The sequence below is a fragment of the Hippopotamus amphibius genome, chromosome 7 (assembly GCF_030028045.1).
Source record: "Hippopotamus amphibius kiboko isolate mHipAmp2 chromosome 7, mHipAmp2.hap2, whole genome shotgun sequence".
Taxonomy (NCBI): domain Eukaryota; kingdom Metazoa; phylum Chordata; class Mammalia; order Artiodactyla; family Hippopotamidae; genus Hippopotamus; species Hippopotamus amphibius.
The window spans coordinates 111329704-111352456 of NC_080192.1; the positions used below are offsets into that span (position 1 = coordinate 111329704).

General features: G+C 43.7%; 1 protein-coding gene across 1 annotated transcript in view; it reads right to left on the minus strand.

The window, feature by feature from the left end:
• The window catches only part of PRKCE (protein kinase C epsilon), a 515835-nt gene that overhangs the window by 160984 nt on the left and 332098 nt on the right, over positions 1–22753 (minus strand). Inside the window, exons 7-9 of the mRNA XM_057740938.1 lie at positions 7285–7427; positions 4802–4898; positions 1753–1952 (exon numbers count right to left, since the gene is read on the minus strand). Of these exons, the coding sequence (XP_057596921.1) occupies positions 1753–1952; positions 4802–4898; positions 7285–7427 (440 nt within the window). The remainder of the gene's footprint in view (positions 1–1752; positions 1953–4801; positions 4899–7284; positions 7428–22753) is intronic.

Genomic DNA, 22753 nt, shown 5'->3' on the forward strand with positions numbered 1-22753 from the left:
AATAGAGCTACTACAATTTATTTATTTTTAATTTCTAACAGTGTCCAAAGAAAAGTTCAATGCCCATCTATTAAATACTCATATGTTTGTATAATTTGTCATACTTGCAATTAAAGTACAGCAAATATAGATTAGATTTTTTAACTGAACATTATTTCATAAGCATTTCTCTACATGGTCTCCACCATATCATGGTTGCTGATACTCAATTCAAGTATATCAGTAACATTTATCTCACATTAGACACTTGAGTTACATCTAATCATTAAGTATTACATAAACAAACTGCATCAAATGTTTTTATACATATAATTTTTTCTTTTTTTTTAAATCACAGTGTTAAGATGGAAAGCCTTAGAAGTGGGTCATAGAGGTAAGTATTTTGCACATTTCTTAACTGACTTTCAGAAAGGAAGTACAGTATAATCTGTTATCAGCAGTGGGCACTTTCACTTAAAAAGCTTTTTTGCTCATGTAATGGGTGTGAAATGTTACCTCAATGCTACTTTAACTTGTAATGAAACTAAAAATATTTTTTTATTTGTATTTTTTTATGCGAATTATTTGTCAGTTTCCTCTGTCTAGTTATCTACTGTTTTATAATACTATTTTCTTACGAATCTATATGAGCTTGGTATTTAAAGTTACTACCAATTTACTTTCTGCAAAGGTTTTTCTAAGCCTATTTTATGATTTTTCTGTTATTTTTTTCTATTGAACAGGGTCCTCTATCTCATGCAGTCGAATCTGTCCTTGTTTACCTTTATGGTTTCTTCTATAGCTTTAAAGCCGGGAATGTGGTTCCTTCTCTAGAGAGCGAATTAACAGTTTTATTTTCTTAAAGTTTTCTTATCATTTGATACTTTTGCACTCATTTCCCTATAAATGTGACAAGACTTTCTCCCATTAAATAACTCCTAAGTGCAGTATTCTAGTTGTCAGAGCTAAAGAACAGTAACTCAGAGGCTTAATGAGGGTGTTCAGGATGTTACCCTGAAAACCTTTGTCACCCACACATAATACAAACTCTTTAAAACTGGCTCAAACTTTGGGTGCAATTTCTTGGAAGAAGCAACCTAAATGCTCCGGGGTCACCAAAGTTCCCATCCTGCTTACAGCCTATGGAAATCTGGAAACTCTGAGCCCGCTTCTTTCCCCTTGAATCTTCCTCAAAATTAAACCAGGCGCGCGCTCACAGGGAGCAGGAGAGGGGGAAGCGGCCCCTCACCCAAGACATGAGATGGTTGTGCAGAGGATAAACAAGACATTTACTCAGTGCCAGAAAGGTCAGCTGAATAACATTTAATTTCCAAAGTAATACATGCTAAGATTTCCTTTGAGCCCCAAGTTCACTGAAGGCAGAGATTCCAGACTTCATTTCCAAGGTCTTTGTAATGAATTAAAACCATCATTTCAGATGGATCTCTGAAGGGAAGAAAGCTATTGTTTCTATTATTGATAGTGGGATGCCAAGCACATGTAAAGCAAGTTAAACTGTTCCAAGTGCTTTCTCGCTGACTCTCTCACTTGATTCCTGTCCCCATTTGACAAAAGAGAAAAACTAAATCCAAAAGAGGTGAAATGACTGCACTGAAGTCCCACGGCTAGTCAGCAGCAGAACCCTGGCTCCTGTCTGCTTGGCCCCAGGCCATCTGCACTCAACAAGGAAGGAAAATATGACCAGACCAGGCTAAAATGTTCATCACTTAACCTTGGATCAAAACAGCAGTCCCCCCGCTGCGTGCCACAGACCTTGCCGAAGCTGCCTTTGCCCAACACCTTGATGAAGTTGAACTCATCCAGGCCCAAGCGCTTGGCCTGGCCTTGCCGGACTTCACCATTCTCGCCCGGGCTCGCCAGCTGGCCGTCCGTGGACGATGCCGCCCTGTGCTCCTCCCCTCTGTTGTCAAATGACAAGGCCTTCCGGATATTGTTTTCAAGTTCTTTTATTTCTAGGGCCAAGGGTGACAAGATATTGCATTAGCGCATACCTCACGAGCCCTTCCCGTTAGGATTCAATACTCAGAGTCTCCCCCCATGAGCTCTTAACCCTCTTTCTGGTTCTCCATAGCAGCAGACCCAGCAGGCCATCCCTTGACATGCCTTCATTTGCTCTGCACACTTTCACTGGCACCTAAAGTACAGCAAGGCACAGGCATGCAAAGAGGAGGACGATACCGTCCCCGCCAACCAGCTTCTTCAGATCTTCCTTTTACGCTGGGACCAGGCCACCTCTTTGAAAGCCCCCTTCAGCTAGGAGCCTATTGATTCCATTATTCTAGGTGTAGTGCAGGGATCCTGGCCTTCCCTGGAAACCGGCAGATTCCCAAAGGCAACAGGTACCCTTCAAGTTTCCTTTGAAAATTAGAACAATGACTAATAGAGAACCATTGTCAGAGTAATTATTGGTGAGGTGATTCGTACAATAGCCGGCACTAAGAAACCTTTACTTTCCAAGGGACTACATTTAGCCTTGTTGCTGGGTTTATTCTAAGTACCCATCTTACACAAGGTTATTTAACAAAATGAGCAATGGGCTTATAATTAACAAAAGAATCACTTCCCTAGAGTGATATGCTGCAAATTTATCACGGACAGGGCAGGGATTCCTCAGCGCAATTTCCCAACTACGACACAGTCATGTGCCCCTCCAGAGTAGGTGACCTGAATTACCTGGGGATGGGGACGATAATGCTGGATGATCCTTTGACCTTTTCTATTGGGGGAAGTTTTATTGTTAGCTATACATTCACGAGGACACACACTCCTCTGTGTAGAAATGGGCATCTTAAACCTAATTCAATTTTAAAAGATGCTTGTGAATAACTGGAACCACAGGAGGGGAACACAAACTATTCACCTTGGGAATCAGAATCAGGCAGGAGTGACCAGGTGCCGCTTGACCTAAAGACAACTTTGGCTTCTTTTCAGAAGGACTGAGGCCCATGACAGCTCACTCCAGGAATCTAGAGACCTTTCTCAGATCTGGAATTTGACTCCTCTGAGATGTGGGTGGACAGGGTGGAGGGGAGGTGTGAGCAGAGCTTCTGAGTCTACAGATATTCCCACGCCAATTTCACAGTTTTCTATCAGTCTTAACTAAGTGTAACTTTTGGTCTCAGCATAGAGCTTCTCAGCATCACTTCCAGGGCAAGTTAATAAATGGATTTTGGAAGATAGAACTTGGATGCTTGGGGAGATCAAAACTCGAAGAAAATGTCTTTCTATGTGCTCTTACAACAGAGGGAAGAGGAATAGTGCCTTGTTTCTGTTCTGCAATACCACCATGTCTTGCTAAGAGGGTTTTCACATCCCTCTGTGCTCACAACACTGCTGGGGAATACTGTACCTGCACTGACGGGGGACAAAGAGAGGCCCTGAGAGGCACACTGTCCTGCCAGGGCTGGACAGCATGGTGGGCAGGGGCCAGGCCTAGAGACCCAGGCGCCTCACCCTTACTTGGGGTCTCTTTACCACATGACCCTGTCTCCTTGAAGCTCTCAGCATTGAAAAAAAAGGGGAACATGAAAATACCCACACTGGCCGGAATGGTACCTGCTTGTTTGGAGGCCCCAAAGTACCGCCAACTCACTTACGAATGGCTTAAATCTCTTTTGAAACGAAGCAGAGTATAAAGAGGCAGAAAGTGAATCAGAGCATCATGATGAAGGACTCAGACCAATTATTTTGTGGGCTCAGGACTGGCACACCCCCCTTCCGCTGTTTTATTTACTCCTGGGCCAGGAGGGCTGGGTCACAGCGATGGCCTCCAGGGAGAGTTGGATGGCACAGATTCTGAGAATGGGGTCCCTATGCCAGGAGGGGCGCAGTCTCGCCCTTACCACTGACTTAGTTCCTGACCTTTGGACAAACGTTTTCAACTCTCTGCCTTCCACTTCCCAGCCTGTAACCTGGGGACAGCGAGGGAGCATGGATAGAGGGTTGGCGTGAGCATAACCTTAGGATGAGGAAAACAAAAGGAAAGGGGCTACAGAACATCAAGGCACTCCTGTTATGATTCATGGATGATTGTTCCTGTTCTGCAGATGCAAACATCCCTTCCCAGTGAGATCTGGTTCTGGTCACCAGAGGGGAAGGTCTTAAACGTGTATGTCCCTTCTCAGCCTTGGCCTCCCTGGATGCCTGCAGAACTCGGAAACCTCGGATGACTTTCAGCGCACTCTGACGGGGAAGGAAACATCCCGAGCTAAGCTCTAGAGGGGAGTCAGGCCTAGAGCTGGCTTTCTCCCCACTGCTTCTTCCAGGTGCTATGCCTTCCTATCTCTACCCACCCACTCACCCACACACACCGGTATGGGAGACACTCTCCCCGCCGCCGCCCCCACCCCCCACCCCCGCCCGACTCCTGCCCTGATCTCAGGTTTTGGGTACGATGATGAGAGTCAGGGAGGAGGGAAGTCAGACTCAACTGAGAGGTGCTGAGGGCCTGGGAGCAGACGCTGGGCAGCAGGGTGAGAGAAGAACTGTACCCTCTCCCTCTCCTGCATGCAGAACCAGGGAGAGGCAAGAGAAAAGAAAGAACCACAGCACCCCGTGTCTCTCTCTCTTACACTCCCTGGGGGCCACTTCAGACTGGCACAGCCATTTAGTGGCTCGCCCTCAAGAAAGCCTTGTAGAGGGAAAGCACCGCTAAGGAGTCAGCCGGAAAAGGTCATCTGGAGAACCCCCAGGGCTGCTGGCTTTCTGCTCACAAGGCCGTTCTCGGATGAAGAGGCCTTTGGCTCCTTGGTCCCTCCAAGGACAGAGCTCAGAGGTGAAGAAGCAAATGTGAGGGTCTCACCCTGGTCACAAGGGGAGGTGGGGGCCGACTTGGGTCGATCTTCCTCAGACGGCGAGCTTCCAGAAGCAGGTTGTGGGGACTCAGCACCAGCAATGAGCTAGAGAGAGGGAGAGAACGCGGGCAGAGAATGGTCAGAAGGGAGCGCGGGGGGTCTCCCCGAGGCCAAAAGCGTCCAGAGACGATGCCAGGGCCCGAGGAGTCCCTGGCGCACAGCAGCAGCTGCTGCATTGATAACCTGAAGGCAGAGAGTCAAAGTTTCATTTGCCAATTAAAGGGAAGGAAACAAGAGATATCAGTTTGATTTTTATTCTATCCAAATACAATTGACCTTTCCAAGCAAAACTCAACCCTACCCCTTCCATGCAGCCTCCCTTGCAACGCGAGTTACTTCACCCAAAGCAGCTCGCCACTTGTCTCTACCAGCTGCTTGGCATTTATTCATCCCCTTGTTCAGCTTTAGTTAGTCTGGGGCTCCACTCAGGTAGACCGCACATTCTTTGACGGTACAACCCTAAATCGTACTTGTAGTGCCCCTGGTGATGGCACACAGAGTGATACACACAACAGAAGCTCAATAAACATTTTCAGGTGTATCAATATTTGCTGGCAATTGGCAATTTTAGCAGGACACCCCCAGTGAAGTCTATTTCCTGGCATAGATGCTGTCACATTCATTTAAAGTTCCCATTTAAGTCAGAGGTTTAGACTCAGAGATCGCAAGCCCTTCTGCTCCCTTTTACTCTTGATCTACCTGCTACGCTCACACGTCCTTTCTGGATGATGGACTACTTGCAAGGGGCAATGTGAAGGGAACCAAAGCTCTAGCAAGCCTGATGCTCCTGCAAAGAAGCCCTTTAAGCGTATGGCCAAGGGCATTTGCCTCCCACCCTCTCATACTAACTTGAGCTACTACCTGGTTCACTTGACCTCTTTCAGCTTTTGCATTAGAAGCATCAGGACCGAAGTCCTTTAGTCTCTGACTTTGCTCCTTCCTAAATTTCTCCATGTTGGCTTCTTACCACCATGATCTCCCAAATCCAGAGTAGACAGACAAGGCCTGGCTGCTGCCATTGTAGCCCATGTAAACACAGGGGAGGGGGCAGGTACTGAGTCTTCTCTGAAATACTTCATGACAATAAGGATTCTGTTTCAGTTTACTTCTAGCAAGAAACAAAATCATGTCTCCTGAACAGGGTTCTCTGTAGCGCTCACAAATGTATGCGTTCAACACTGTCCTCACAGGGTGTTTGACTAGCCCGCCTCCTCGATGGGGCCTAGCCTCCTGGGTGCTGACATTCTGCTTGCAACTCCAATGTCTTGGGTCAATAACTGAAGTCCTGTTTCCACCAGTGGGATTGACAGAGCTGAGAAGAGCCACCAGGAGCACAACATCTCACAGTTAACCAGAGAAGAGAATGTTTTTTTCCTTCAGTCCTTACAGAACTGCTTTGTTTATTGGAAAGGTAAGGAAGAAGAAGTTTAAGAAGATGGAAACAACCCAAACCTTCCCATTCAAGGGAGAAGGCTCCTCTGAGAGGCAGCAGGGAAAAGGTGTGGGCAGCTTCTAAAATGAGAAGGAAAACAGAGCCCTTCAGAAGGTATTTCAAGGGAAAATTTAGGGACAACATTAGGAGTCAAGATTGTAGAGGAACCCAGAGTCAGGTTTGTTTTCTAGTAACAAAAAAAAATACCTGATACTGGACAACAAGGGCCACTGCCCACTCATCCCCACCAGGATTTCTTCTCCGGTTAACATGGTTCCAATTTTCTCAAAACTTAGTCTTTCAGAGACCTCTTACATTTTGTAGGCTAGGAGCCAAGGCTAAGAAGGGCCTTCAAACAAAATGGTATGGATACCTTTAGCTCTATTTACATCTGTGGGCCCTGACTCACCAAAATGACATTTTAGCAAATGGGTCTCTTTCTACTGATATTGAGGATGTCACATGGATAGAGACAGGGCTGGGGTCTCCAAAGACAGGCCCAGGTGTTTCATGTCATGGGGCATGGCAATATTCCTCGGGCAGCTGAGGGAGGCACTATCACAAACCTTCTTGGCTTGCTCCCTAGAAAAGAATGTGGTTCCAGCTCTTCATCCATTTATCCTCATTACAGTGATACCAGAGGCAAAGTCTGAGTACTGGCATTGCTCTCATGCCAGTCCTGGAGGCAGATAAGTCTGTTTCCCTGTCTAGAGTTGAGTCTTTTCTGGAGGGAATTCCAGAGTCCTCATCTCAAAGCTGATGTTCCCCTAAGAAACATAACCCTTGAGACCTGCTTTGTTTTTTCCTACCTCTGGAACCGCAGACTCTCATGTTACCTGCCTGGCCTTTTCTTTCTTTCTTCTTGAAGCACATGCTGTTTTAAGTCTAGCGTCTCAAACCCAGCAGTCCCAGACCTTCACTCCAAGGGACTCTCAGGAAGCCAACACAGAGAGGCTGGCTCGCAAAGAGCTCCAGAAACAGCACCAAAGAGCCAGTTACCTTTTTCCTCCTCTGGCCGCTGTTGGTGATTTTGTCTGGAGTGACGCCCAGGTCAGACAGCACTTTAGCGATGCCCCTGGCATCCACGCCGCAGTTGGGAGCCACATTGGTCTCGCAGCGCCGGTGAACATTCATCTTGCAGACTGTAAGGAGACACAGAGGGGAGGCTTCCAAATGGTCACAGCCTAAAACGTGACCTTATTTTGTTCTGATGGTAAAAGGAACACACGTTCATTTGCTAGAATTTGGGAAATGCAAGAAGCCAGAAAAATAAAAAAATCACCCATCAGCCCCTCACACAGAACTAAAATCATCCATTGAACCACCGTACAGAGATAACCATTTATGGATAAATAAAAATCACATTGAAATGTCCTTTCAGGCAGCAGAACACTGACTATAGAACTTAACTGGTTTCTCTGAAGAAAGTTCACCTGGATGCTGAACCCAAATGGGTCCCCTGTACATGCTATTACTCTGCTGAGATAAGGGAATGTTCCCGAGAGAGCAATGCCCACAGTAAGGCCTATCAAGATGCTCATCTGAAAATGAGGAGCCTGCATGAGGTAACCTCCAAGTCCCCTTTCAAATCCAAACTCTGGGTTCAAAGGAACAAAGGCCATGCTTGAATGTCTTTGTTTTGTCCACATCACTTAGTTGTCCTTGGTGTAGGACATCAAAGGCGAAGACATAAACTGTTTTGGTTTCCAGTCCAGCACAAGGCACTTAAGGTTGTTGCTCTGTCCTAATGAGTAAAAAGCTGAACAAACTGGAAAATCAACAATGCTTCTTAAGATTTATCAGAGAAGTAAGGTCACAGGGCAAACCACTGCCCTGTGGGAGAGACAGACAGGTAACTATATGAATCACACCTTAGTGGAGCAGAAACTCCGGAGCAGCAACCCTGCGGAAACCAGCGCAGGGCAGGGAAGCCTGCACTGAAACCGGCGAACTGCTGGGGTCCCAGAGTGGACAAGTCTGAGAGGTGAAGATTCTAGGCTGACCCCGTCATAGGGGTCCCCACACTTTTGTGAGCTTTACCTCTAGTTGTCCCAACAGGTTCTCACAGTGAATGCTGGAGAAAAATTCCCTCATGCTTATGACACGGGGAGAGGGAAAGGATTTTGAAATATACCAGAGCACCCTGTTCTTCACAAGGCCTGCTCTCAGGAGAAGATATTTTGCCAGAGACTAAACTATTGTAGTTTTATCAGATCGTAAACAGCCTGGGGGAAGGGAAATACCCAGCCCCAGCCCATACCAGCTATCCTGTCCCACATAAGGTGTGGGCGGGGGGAACCCTGAGAAACACGCATAGGCTCACAGTTTGGAGGCACAGGCTCACTGAAAGACGGAGATCTCATCACAGGACCAGAGAATGCTTCCCCCAGCACCTTAGCACTATGTTACTGAAGGCCTATTACTGCAGTTCCTGTTACCCAACACATCATGTCTATCCAAAAAAAAAAAAAAATTACAAGGCATACTAAAAGGCAAAAAAAAGTTTGAAGAGATGGCAAGCAGCAAAACCGGATTCAGACATGGCAAGGATGTTACAATAACGAGACCAGGAATTTAAAACTGTGATTAATATGCTAAGGGCTCTAATCAATAAAGTAGACAGCATGTAAGAACAGAGGGGCAAGCAGAGAGATGGAAATTCTAAGAAAGACTCAAAAGGAACTGCTACAACTCAAAAACACTGTAACAGAAACAAAGAAGGCCACTGATGGGCCCGTCAGTAAAATGGACGTAATTGAGGAAAGAATCTCGGAGCTTGAGGATATGGCAATAGAAATCTCCCAAACAGAAAAGCAAAGGGAAACATAATGGAAAAAAAAAGGAACAGAATATCTAAGAAATGTGGAACAATTACAAAAGATGTAATATATGAGTATGCAAGTACTAGAAAGAGAAAAAAGGAGAAAATAAACGAAATAAATACTTGAAGCAAAAATGACTGAAAATGCTCTCAAATTAAAGTCGGACACCAAACCATAGATGCAGTAAGCTTAGAGACCACCAGGCAGGATAAATGATAAAAAACAAAACCAATAACAAACGACACCTAGGCCCACCATATACAAGCTGCAGAAAATCAAGGATAAAAAAAAATCATCTTGAAAGAAGCCAGAAGGAAATAACACCTTACCTATAGAGAAGGAAAGATAAGAATTACATCTGACTCCTTAGAAACCACATAAACAAGAAGAGAGTACAGTGAAATATTTAAAGTACTGAGAGGGGGGAAAATGCAGAATTCTGTACCCTGTGAAATTATCCTTCAAAAGTGAAGGAGAAATAAAGAATTTTTCAAATAAAAATTGAAGGAATTTGCTGCCAATAGACCTACCTTGCAAGAAAAATTAAAAGAAGTTCTTCAGAAAGAAGGAAAATGGTATCAGTCAAAAACTCAGATCCACATAAAGGAAGGAAAAATATCAGAGAAGGAATAAGTGATGGTAAAATAAAAATTTTTAGTTTTTAAATTCTTACTTGATCTTGCAGATAATTTTTCAAAATAATAATAGAGAATGTTTTCAATGATTGTTATATATGTATAGAAACTATACGCTTATGTATAAGTGAAACAAATGACTGATATGTTAAGAAAAGAGGAAATGGAATCATACAAAATGTTCAATTAAAACCACAAAAGGTGGAAAAATGCAGAAGACAAAAATAGGAACAAAGAACAAGGGCATCAAATGGAAAACAACAGCAAAAAAGGTCGTCATTAATCCGACTATACTGATAATCACTTTAAATGTCAATGGGTCTAAATACACTGATTAGAAGACAGTATTGTCAGAATGCATCATGAAACAAGACTCAGTACATATCATCAACAAGAAACACACTTTAAATATAAGACACATATAGATTAAAATTAAAGGTATGGAGAAAGATACACCATGCTAACCCTAATCAAAAGGAAGCAGGAGTAGCTATATTAATCTCTGACAGAGCAGACTTCAGACAAAGGAAAGTTATCAGAGATACCAAAGGGCACAATAATAAAAGCGTCAATTCTCCAAGAAGACATTAAAATCCTTAATGTGTATGCACCTAACAAGAGAGCATCAAAATACATAAGGCAAAAACAATGAACTGCAAGGGGAAACAGATGGACCAACTATTATGGTTGAAGACTTTAATACCCCTCTATCAGAAATGGACAGATACAGAAGGCAGAAAATCAGTAAGGACATAGTCGAAGTCAACAGTCCCATTAATCAACTGGATATTTATTGACTGCCTCATCCAACAATAGTAGAACACACATTCTTCTCAAGCTCTCATGGAACATTAACCAAGACAAACCACAATCTGACCCATAAAACACACATCTTAACAATTTTAAAATAATAGAAATCATACAATATCTGTTCTCAGACCACAATGGAATTAAATTAGAAACCAATAACAGAAACATAGTTGGAAAAATCCCCAAATACTTGGAAATTAAATAACATACTGCTAAGTAACAAATGGGTCAAAGAAGAAATCTTACAAGAAATTTTAATATATTTTGAACTGATTGAAAATGAAAATACAACTTATAATTAGCAGGATGCAACAAAAGCATCCTTGAAAGACACAATCTGCCAAAATTCACACAGGCAATAGACAATGTAAAAGATCTATATCTATTAAAGAAATAAAATTAATAATTAATAGCCTTCCAAAATAGTAACAGGCTCAGACAGGCTCACTAATGAATTCCAGGACCACACACTTAAGGAAGAAATTATACCAATCCTCTACAATATCTTCTAGAAGATGGAAGCAAAGGAAACATTTCCTAACTCCTTTTGAGATCAGCGTTATCCTAACACCAAAACCAACAAAGACATTACAAGAAAAGACAACTACAGACCAATATCTCTCACAAATATAGATGTAAAAATCCTCAACAAAATACTAGCAAATTGAATCCAACAACATATAAAAAGAAATATACATCATGACAAAGTGGGATTTATCTCAGGTATGCAAGACTAGCTCAACATTTAAAAATTAATTAATGTAATCCATCACATTGACAGGCTAAAGAAGAAAAATCACAAAGCCTATCAATGCAAAAAAAAAAAAGGCATTTGACAAAGTCCAACACCCATTCATAATAAAATCTCTCAGCAACCAAGAAATAGAGGATTGATAATGAACAACCTTATTCTTGATAAAGAACATCTACAAAAACCTACAATTAACATCACACTTAATGGTAAGAAACCAGAAGCTTTCTAGCTCCAAGTACAAGGCAAGGATGTCCCCTCTTACCACTCCTTTTCAATACTGCATTGGAAGTACTAGCTAAGGCAATAAGATAAGAAAAGGAGGTAAAAGGTATAGTGCTTGGAAAGGAAGAAATAAAACGGTCTTTGTTTGCAGATGACATGATTATTGATGTAGAAAATCGGAAAGAATTGACCAAAAAACTGGAACTAACAAGTGATTACAGCAATGTTGTAGATTCAAGGCTAATATACAAAAGCCCATCACTTTCCTATTTATCAACAATGATTAAGTGGAATTTAAAATTAGGAAAATGATACCATTTGCATCAGCACCTAAAAAGCGAAATACTTAGGTATAAATCTAAGAAAATATATATAAGACTATGAGGAAAACTACAAGACTGATGAAAGAAACAAAAAAATTAAATAAATGGAAAGATATTCATTACTTCACAGGTAGGAAGTCTCAATGTTGTAAGGAGAACAGTTCCTCCCAATGTGATCTATAGAGTCAATGAAATCTCAATAAAAATCTCAGGAAATTATTTTGTGGATATTGACAAACTGATTCTAAAGTTCACATGGTGATGCAAAAGACCCAGAAGAGCCAACACAATGCTGAAGAAGAACAAATTGGACAACCAACACTACCTGACTCCAAATTTACTGTTAAGCTATAGTAATCAAGGCAGCACATATTGGTGAAAGAATAGACAAACAGATCAATGGAACAGAATAGAGAATCCAGAAACAGACCTCCATAAACATACAACTGATTTTCAACAAAGGAGCAAAGGCAATACAAGGGAGCAGAGATGGTCTTTTCAGCAAACATTGCTGGAACAACTGAACATCCAACGCAAAAACAAAACAAAAAAACCCAGACATAGATTTTACACCCTTCAGAAAATTAACTCTAAATGGGATATAGACCTAAATATAAAACTCAAAAATATGGAACTCCTAGAAAATAACATAGGAGGAAATCTAGGTGACCTTGGATACGGCAATGACTTTTAAAATACAACACCAAAGGCATGATTCATGAAAGAAATGATTGATAAGCTGGACTTTATTAAAATTAAAAGTTTTTGCTCTGCAAAAGACAATATCAAGAGAATGAGAAGATAAGCCACAGGCTGGGAGAAAATATTTACACAAGACATATCTGATAAGAGCTTATCCAAAATACGCAAAGAACACTTAAAACTCAACAATAAGAAAATGAACAACCCAATTAAAAAGTGAGCAAAAGACTTGAGCAGAAGCCTCACCAAAGAAGATATGCAGATAGCATACAAGCATATGAGAAGATGTTCCACAGCATGTCATTAGGGGATTGCAAATTAAAACAACAAGATACCACTACACATCTATTAGAATGGCCAAAATCTAAAACATCTGACACCACCAAACGCTGGTGAGGATATGGAGCAAAAGGAATCCTCATTCATTCCTAGTGGGAATGAAAAATGGTATAGTCACTTTGGAAGACAGTTTGGTAGTTTCTTACAAAACTAAACATACTCTTAGCTTACAATCCAGCAATCACACTCCTGATATTTACCCAAATGAGTTGAAAATGTATGTCTACACAAAAACCAGCACACGGTTGTCTACAGCAGTTTTATTCATAATTTTGAAAACTTGGAAGCAACTAAGATGTCCTTCAGTAGTTGTACGGCTAAATAAATTGTGGTACATTCATGCAATGGAATATTATTCAGCACTAAAAATACGTTAGTTATTAAACCATGAAAGACACGGAGGAAGCTTAACTGCACATTACTAAGTGAAAGAAAGCAATCTGAAAAGACTATATATTGTATGATTCCAACTATATGACTTTCTGGAAAAGCAGAACCATGGAGACAGTAAAAAGATCAGTGATTGCCAGCAGCTGAGGGGAGGCAGGGATGAATAACCAAAGCACAGAGGATTTTTAGGGCAGTGAAACTATCTGCATGATGGTATAATGGTGGATACAACACATTGTACATTTGTCGGAACCCATAGAATGTCCAACACCATGAGTGAACCCTCATGTAAACTGAGGGGTAATGATGTGTCAGCATAAGTTCACTGACTGTAACAAATGTGTCACTCTGGTGGGGATGTTGACAGGGAGGGAGGCTGTCTGTGGGTGGGGGCAGGAAGGTATGCGGGCAATCTCTGTACTTGCTCCTCAATTTTTTTCCATCTTTACTAGAGTATAATTGCTTTACAATGTTGTGTTAGTTTCTGCTGTACAACAACGTGAATCAGCTGTATGTATACATATATCCCCATACCCCTCCCTCTTGAGCCTCCCTTCCACCATCCCTACCCCACCCCTCTAGGCCATCACAAAGCATTGTGGCTCCTCAGTTTTGCTGTGAACCTAAAACTGCTTGAAAAGTTAAAGTCTATTAAATCAATCAATCTCTCTCTCTCTCTCTCTCTCTCTCTCGTGAGCACGCACACGCGCACGTGCATGCACACACACACAGTTTCTGGAATGAAACCAGGCAGGAGGGCCAGACCTCCTACTGGCCCTGCATGGCCTCGTCCCTGACCTATGGGGAGGGACAGCACAGACCCGGGGACCTCTCCTCCCCAACCCAGGCTTGAAGAATTCAACTGAATTATGGAGCTGAAGATGCTCACAGAACCAAAGGCAGGGGTGTGGGGGTGGGGGAGTGTGTGTGCTGATGGGAGGGGAGCTTTCTGAGACAATAGAAACAAACAAGAAAGCTCCACCACAGCCTGGCCACGGTGCTGACTCCATTAACTGAGTTATTACTAAGGATGCCTGAAAATCCTCAGACACATCCCAGACTCCAGGCGACAGCTCTCTGCTCTGAAATCTCTGTCCCACTCTTCTTAGCAACAGCTACCCTTTGACAGCCAGCTCACCTCACCTGCACCTGCCCACCAACTTCATGCGAGTCCTCTTCTGTCTCTTCTTGAGGTGACAGAAAGGACAAGAATGAAGCAACCAAATGAAGAGAGAATTTCCTAGCAAGGGCAGTTTATCTAGGTGATTTAGCCACTGGCGCCCTCTGGTGCTGTAACGCCAGACCCGTCCATACTAATGAAACAATCAGCTCAGGTTGGCTGGTCAGCAAAATAGGAATGGTCTTTGGGGACTTTGTTCTTCATTTTTTAAAATTCTGTTATTTCCCTAGAGAACTGTGCAGCTGTCTCAATAGGTTAAGTTAAAAAAAAAAAAATCCCAGTGACACGTCAGTAAAAATGGATCACGTGAAGAAGTAACTTTGAAAGTGCTTTGAAGAGCCTGGAAACACGCAGGCAAAACTGGCTGAGGGAGGGGAACTTGACATAATTTAGGCAGCCACGGTGGGGCTCCTGGAAGCTGGAAGGGGACACCCAGGGGCTGCAGGGCAGGAAGAAAGTAGGTGTGCCAGTGGGAACCAAAAGAAACATGAAACGTTTGGGGCAGACAAGCCAGCCAAATCACCCCTCTGCATTCCTCTGCCCCATCCCTACTGGTGAGCACCCAGGCCCCACGGCACAGCTCCAAACCCCCTCCTAGCTCGAGGCTGCCCCTAAGGCTTCCCTTTCCAGAATGCTTCACATTGTTCATTTTCAACTGTTTCACCTGGATGAACTGCACTAGGGAGAAACAGAGCAGCCTTACTGGAGCTCTTCTAAAAGGAGGATCATTATTGTACTATTACCTAGTTTTTCATCACATATTTGTTGAGCACACAGTACCACCTCTGTGTTGGGTAGTACTATGGCAGCCGTGTCATCCTCGAGCACTCTGAACTTCATTTCGGTTTCCATGTTTCCACCCTTTTCATAGCTGAAATTAAAGCAAGGGTTGCAATGGGGCGGGTCAGGCTGTTGGGATTTCTCCCAAAGCAAGTGGATGACCTTATGAGAACAATGACAAAGGGAGAGGGGCAGGCCTGTGTCCTGCAGAAATCTCTTTACATGAGGGTTATTTGGCCTTAGAGGGTGAGTCAGGGCAGTGGTTTGATTTCATAACAGGTTACAGTCAGCCACGTCATGCTCAGAGGCGGAGCACACACAACTGTGAACAGGAAGTTGTGTGCCTGTGCCATGGAGGTTGGCAGGGGTGGGAGAGTGACTGATGCAGAGTCCTGGGCAGAAGATGAGAACAGGAGGTTACATGGGAGCGCCTTGGTGGTCATGTTGGGCACCAACTGTCACCGGATAGAGACTGGGGAGACCTGATTGCACTGGAACCATCCTTCAAAGCCTTCCAGAAGCAATGACTGGCCAACTGTCTACTACCTGGCATTCTTCAGATGAAAACTCTGACTGAATCTCCCACTGACCTTCTATGCATGGTGGGGGGCATCTGTCATGGTCCCCAGGCATTGCCAGCTGCTGCTGCAAAGGATTTAGAATCAACCAAGGAGACTCCTGTGGCATTTCAGTGCTGAGCAGGGAACTGCTTCCTCCTCCCCTGCCCTCTAGTTATAACTGGTTACCTACCTAGAACATCTTCCCTTGCCCTCCTTTCCAGGTCCTTCTCCTCCCTCAAGGCCCCTCAGAAAGCCTGTCCTGACCAAGTCCTGTTGGCCTCTCTTGCCCTTGAGTTGCTCACACGTATTTCTTCACTGCTTGGATTATTGTCTATATTTAATTTATGTTTTAATGCCCAAGTAGAGGGCAAGTTTCTAGAAAACTAAAGTAACATTTTATCTCCAAGTTTTCCTGATGACCTGCACAAACCAGGATGCCATGCTCTTCAGTGTGTTCTAACTCTGTGGAAATTAGTAACACAGAAGCAGCAAAAATGACCAGATCCTGGCAGATAATAGGTAACTGAAATCCTGAAGTCACTACATAGGCATTTTCTGGTCATGCAAAAGTAAATGTCAAGGCAAAAGAAGGTTAAGCAGTCAGTGCACATGACTTATTTAAAAGCAAACAAGTAACAGACAAACAAAAAGTGTCCTTATGTAATTCCTTCTTTATGTGGTTCAACCACAAAAGATAAGGACTTGAAGTCACTACAGGACTTCTAGGAGTATTTCTTCATAATTATTCATACAAATGCGTGAAGATGCACATATGAGGATGTTTGCAGCAGCATTAGTGATGACACAGAAACAAGCAAATGTCCACCAAGAAGGTATAAATAATGTATGGAGTGTCCCATGATGTGGAATATTAAGCAGCCAGTAAAAAGAATGATGTAAGCTTATATATGCTGACTTGTAGGAAAAGCAAATTACAGAACAATGCATATAGTATTCAAACATTTGTCGAATGCTAATGTTTCAGGCACTGTTCTAGATGCTGGGGAAACAGCAGAGAACAAAACAGACCAAAAAAACCCTCTGCCCTTTTGGACCTTATATTCTGATTAGGAGAGAAAGAAATAAACATAAAATGTAGGTAATTTAAGATATTAGGAGGTGACAAGTGTTATAAAGGAAAAAAAAAAAAAGGCAGAGCAAAGTGAATGAAGTTAAGAGATAGGAGCTTCAGTTTTTAAAAGGTGGTCAAAGTAGACCTCCCAGAGAAGGTGATCCTATTTCTCTCCCTCTCTCTCTCTCTGTGTGTGTGTGTGTGTGTGTGTGTGTGCACGTGTGTGCATGCGCTGGGGAGAGGGGTGGGCAGCTTCTAAGCTGGCTTATAATAATCTCCACCTTCTGGTATCTGAGCCTTTACATCATTCCCTCCCATTAAACGGGGGGGGGGGGGGCGCTGGACGTAGTGATTCTCTTTCAACGAACAGAAAATGTCAAAAGTGATGGGACGTCATTTTTGAGATTAGGTTACAAAACAGTGTGGCTTCTGTTTCAGGCAACCCCTTTTGCTTTCTTGTTTGCTTGCTCTGAAGGAAACAAGCTTCCATGCTATGAGTTGCCCTATCGAGAGGCCTATGTGGCAAAGAACTGATGTCTCTAGCCAACAGCCACATGAGCGAGCTTGGAAGGGATTCTCTTCTAGTTGAATCTTCAGATGAGACCAAGCCCCAGCTGTCAGCTTGACTGCAAACTCATAAGAAACCCTAAGTCAGAAGCACTCAACTAAGCTGCATCCAGATTTTTAACCCAGAGAAACTCTGAAGTAATACATATTGGCTGTTTTAAGCGACTAGGTTTTGGAATAATTTGTTATGCAGCAATAGATACCTAATAAAGTCTATATGTGTGTGTATATGTATTCATGCAACAAATGCATATAAAAGGCTTAAAAGGACCCATAGCAAATTGTTTGTATCAGTTAAGGCTAGGGACAGACATGGAAAAAGAACACAAAGGACTTTACTATTTTTTATACATATACTTATGACAAGTCCTGCTTGAATCTTTTATAGTGAGATTTATTTAAGTATTATTTGTGGGGTTGTTTGTTTGTTTTCTGCCATGCTGCACAGCTTGTGGGATCTTAGTTCCGCATCCAGGGATTGAACCCATGCCGCCTGCAGTGGAAGTGCACAGTCTTAACCACTGGACCACCAGGGAAGTCCCTGTGTTTTTAATTCTAAAAGTACAAATAAAAGTTGAAGATATGACAAGGAACCTAGTTGTTAAAAAATAATAGTAAAGGGTAGATATTTTCAAAAATGATGAGAATAAAAATCCTTTTTCATGTCTTCAATGTTTTTTAAGTATCCACTTTTTTTTTTTTTTTTAATGAAAGGAAGGAAAGAAAGGGAAGGAAGGAAAGGGAAGGAAGAGAGAAGACCTTTCCTTCCTCCTATCTTTATGGCTCCCACAGCCACTCCACGAGGTGTGCAGCTAAGAGCACTCTGTTTTCATTACTTTCATTATAACTCTTAGAAGGCAGGAGGGCAGTTGGGGTTAAAAGGAAGCCCAGGGTTGCTTGGCCAGGGGGCCCTGCCTGCAATTGCTCAGCCAGGCAGTGACGGAACCAGGACAGACCAGTTCCCTGGACTCCTAATCTGGGATCTTCACTGGCCACAAGTCTCTGCCTAAGGGGTTTGCCCCAAACAAGATGGCCTATTCTTCATTACCTGCAGGAAAGTGAGTGACACTCTACCCCTTAGCCCACAAAAGCAGCCTAGGACCACAGCTTTTATTAGGATAGGATCTCAGAGAGAGTCAGGAAGCCAGGAGGGAGATTCTTCAGGAATCTCCAGGCCAGATCTTTCCCAACTGTACCTCATCCCCCACCTCGGCACAGAGCTGCAGTCAGAGTGGACAGGCAGGAGCAGGGGGCCCACCCCAGATGGGGACGGGAAAACCAGGGCTGCTATGGGGGCCCTGTAGGGCAGACTGTGAATTGTGTAAAGAGGTCTGGCTTTCTGTTAAATTGCCCCTGGGTGCCTGATGATTTCAGGGTGGCTGTGCTGGAGATGTGAGTGTATGAGCAGAAGAGACGTGGGGGTGGCCCACAGGGCAGGTAGGAGCCCCACATCTTCTTTAGAGAAGGAAACAAAAATCATAAGGTATTGGGAGTCTTTACCTCCTCAGGGAAATGACTCCATGAATCGATGAAAAAATAAAATACAGGTGCAAAAGGACCCTAGAGGGTTCACTGTGCAGGCGAAGGTCAGGTTGGGGAAGCAGCACAGCTAAAGTGACGAACAAAAAGGGTTCAAGTGCTTCAGTGACGCTAATATTTGAACGTCTGAAGCTAATTTCTGGACCATCTAATAGTGGCTGAGGTGCTCAGACAGACCCTCAAGAGTCCGAAGAGAGACACAGTGACTGTGCTGGCACTCAAATCATAAGACAAGAGACAGAAGGGAGTTCTCCGGTGGTCCAGTGGTTAGGACCCCGAGCTTTCACTGCCGAGGGCGTGGGTTCAATCCCTGGTTGGGGAACTAAGATCCTGCAAGCTGCGTGGCACAGCCAAGGGAAAAAAAAAAAGACACAAGAATGAAATATTTTGTCTTATCACTTAGTGCTGGTATTTTTATGCCCTGCTTAAGGAGCTCAGTTACTCAAAAACAGCCCGTGAGCATCCTCCAAGTATCTGGCCCCTCTGGGCTGTGGGAGGGAGGTGGCAGTCCAGAGGACAGAGGTGGGTCCCCACAGGCCCCTGGCTGTATCCTCTTGTGCACATAGTTCTCCATTCCCCACCAGTAAAATGGGGGTAGTATGTCCCCTCTCCCTGGCTGACAGAGGGACGGTGCCTAAAAGAGTATATATACCACACTTGAACCCATGTGGTTCAGGCAATTTTAGGCTGAAGGGAGAGTGACCTGGACAATCTCATGGATCCTTCCCTATAGACCCAAGCTCGTGAGAAACTGGTTTCACTGAAAATATCTAAACCTATTATCCCCAGGAGCAGGATGGGCAACAAAGCTGAAGCCACAGACCAGTAGGCCACGTGGCTGGTGTCCCACCATGACCAGGGGATGGGGGCTCCAACCCAGGAAGTCAAGCCAGCCTGATCCAGCAAAGGTGAGGACCTGATGGAGTCTCCCCGAGCAGGAGAGGGCACGGAGCATGGGTCAGAGCCTGTGCAGGAGCCAGATGCCCGGGTTTACCTCCACCTCCATGGGGACTTGCTCTGGGACCCCAGACAGGTCACTAAGTCTTGATTTCCTTTCCTTAGCAATCACAGGAGTGGAACCAGGCTTAGACCCAGACAGGACGGGTTCCTGCCCTGGCCCTTCCAGGCCTCTTCTGGTCATCAACCTCTCCAAGGGCAAAAAGACGAGGTTGAAAAAGGATCAAAAGTGAGAAGGAAACTGGAGGTTGGGGGGCAGTGAAACCACTCTGTATGATACTATAAGGGTGGATACATGTCATTATACAAGTTGTCAAAACCCACAGAGTATCCAACACCAAGAGTGAAACTGATGTAAATTATGGGCATTGGGTGATTATGATGTGTCAGTGTAAGTTCAGCGATTGTAACAAATGCATCACTATGGCAGGGATGTTGATGGTGGGGAAGGCTCAGTGCATGTTGGGGCAGGGCGTATATGGGAAATCTCTGTACCTTCTGTGCAGTTTTGCTGTGAATCCAAAAGTACTCTAAAAAATAAGGTCTATTAATTGAGAGAGACAGAGATAAAGGAGAAACAAGAGTAGGAAAGGAGCAAGGTGGCGATGGCCAAGTCATGGTAACAGAGGAAAAGGACAGGGAAGATTTGTGAACTTTTGCTGGGGGCCCTAAATTCTGAACAGCCTTTACCTTCTTGCCTCTATGGCCCGACCCCCTCTCACTCCTCTGGGCTCCAGTGAATAGGAATCCTTGCTCTGGGCAGCCTCACTTACCCCATCCTTTACTTGAGCAGCCTTGAGAGTGTTTCCTGCCAAAAAAGAGCTGAATACACTGTTCCTGGGCCCTGCCTTCTCCCAGGGTCATCCAGGGACCCACAGCCCTAGCAGCCACATCTGGGTGTCTGGGCTGCCTTCTTAAGATATCAATATTTATGAGATGATGAGATCTTCATTTAGATTCCCTAGATAGATCAATAATTAACAGATTTACTAAAAACCAGACATGGCCTCATCAGAGTCCCATCCAAAGCACGCGCTCTGCTTCCCGGCAACCCCACTCAACTTTCCAAAAATGCATCACTCCTCTGCTGAAAACATTCGAGATTCCTGCTGCATTTTTTTCTTTCTCTTCCTTTGTTTTAATGTCACTTAATGGCAAAAAGGATCTCAGGCAGGCCTGTTTCTTTCAGGTCGTGTGCTGGAATTCTAGAAAGGGAAATGTGAATGTCTGGGAAGCTCACACAGGACACGAGATGTGTCAGCAGCCAGCACTTCCTCCTGTCCTGGGGCAGGTCATCCTCACTTCCCATGACAGCTATTTCCAACCCTTCTCACGCCTTCCATACCACCCCTACTTCTCACCTCAACTTTGAAAAGGATGCCCTATTTCAGAAATAAGGGAACTTATTTTTAATTGCAATGCCCTCAACAAAAGATTCAAAACTTAAATGATCACTCTGCCCAGTCACTTTCTCTGGGACTCCCTTTCCCGACACAGGACACGTATCTGCATCCTGGCTTGGCCTTGAGACTCTCCCTTCACTGGAAGGAGGGGTATCCATCTCTCTGCCCCTGTTCTACCAATGGTCCCCTCTCTCTCCTGGCTCATTAATGTCTCCTTCTCCACTGTCTTTTTCTTGACTATAGAAAATATCCTGAAAACACTTCACCCTTTCTCACTTCAGCCTCTGCACTTAGGCGTCCATCCCTACTGCCCCACCGAGACAGCTCCTACTGAGAGCACTAGTGACGTCCTTGTTGTTAAATCCAACCCCATGTTCCATTTCTTTTTTTTTTTTTCATTTTTATTGAAGCATAATTGACCTATAACAGTATGTTAGTTCCAGGTGTATAACATAGTGATTCAATATTTCTATACATTACAAAATGAGCAACCACAGTAAGTCTAGTTACCATCCGTCACCATACAAAGATACTACAGTATTATTGAGTCTATGCCCCATGCTGTACATTTCATATTTGTGGTTCACTTATTTTGTAACTGGAAGTCTGTACCTCAATTTCCTTTACCTGTTTCACTCATCCCCCATTCCCCTCCCTTCCATCAACCACCTATTTGTTACCTGTATCTTTGTCTCTGTTTCATGTTTGTTCATTTGATGTTTTCTAGATTCCACATGTAAGTGGAATCATACAGCACTTGTCTTTCTCTGTCTGACTTATTTAACTTAGCATAATACCCTCTCGGTCGATCCATGTTGTCACAAATGGCAAGATTTAATTAATTTTTATGGCTGAGTACTATTTCATTGTGTGTGTGTGTGTGTGTAAACACACCTCTTTTTCTTTATCCATTCATCTATTGATAGACACTCACATTGCTTCCACATCTTGGCTATTGTAAATAATGCTGCAATGAACACAGGGGTACATGTATCTTTTCAAATTAGTGTTTCTATTTTCTTCAGGAAAATACCCAGAGGTGGAACTGCTGGATCATATGGTAGTTCTGTTTTCTCATGTTCCACTTCTTACTTTAAATAACTTCTTGGAAGCATTTGGCACTATCTATCACTTCCTTCTTAAATTTTAAAAAAGTACTCTTTCGGCTTCCATGATGCCATTCCTTGCTACTTTTTCTCCTGCCTCTGAGGTCCTTCCCTCCCAGTTCCTTTGCCTGCTCATCCTAGGATGCTGGTACCCAACCCCACGCCCCAGATTCCCAAGGTGTTTTCTTCTTTCTTCACACTCAAGGTACTTATCCTGGGGATGACATCTACTTCATAGGTTTAACTACTAGTTAGCCATTGACAAATCCCAAATCTAAATGCTCAGTCTAGACCTTTCCCCCTGAGT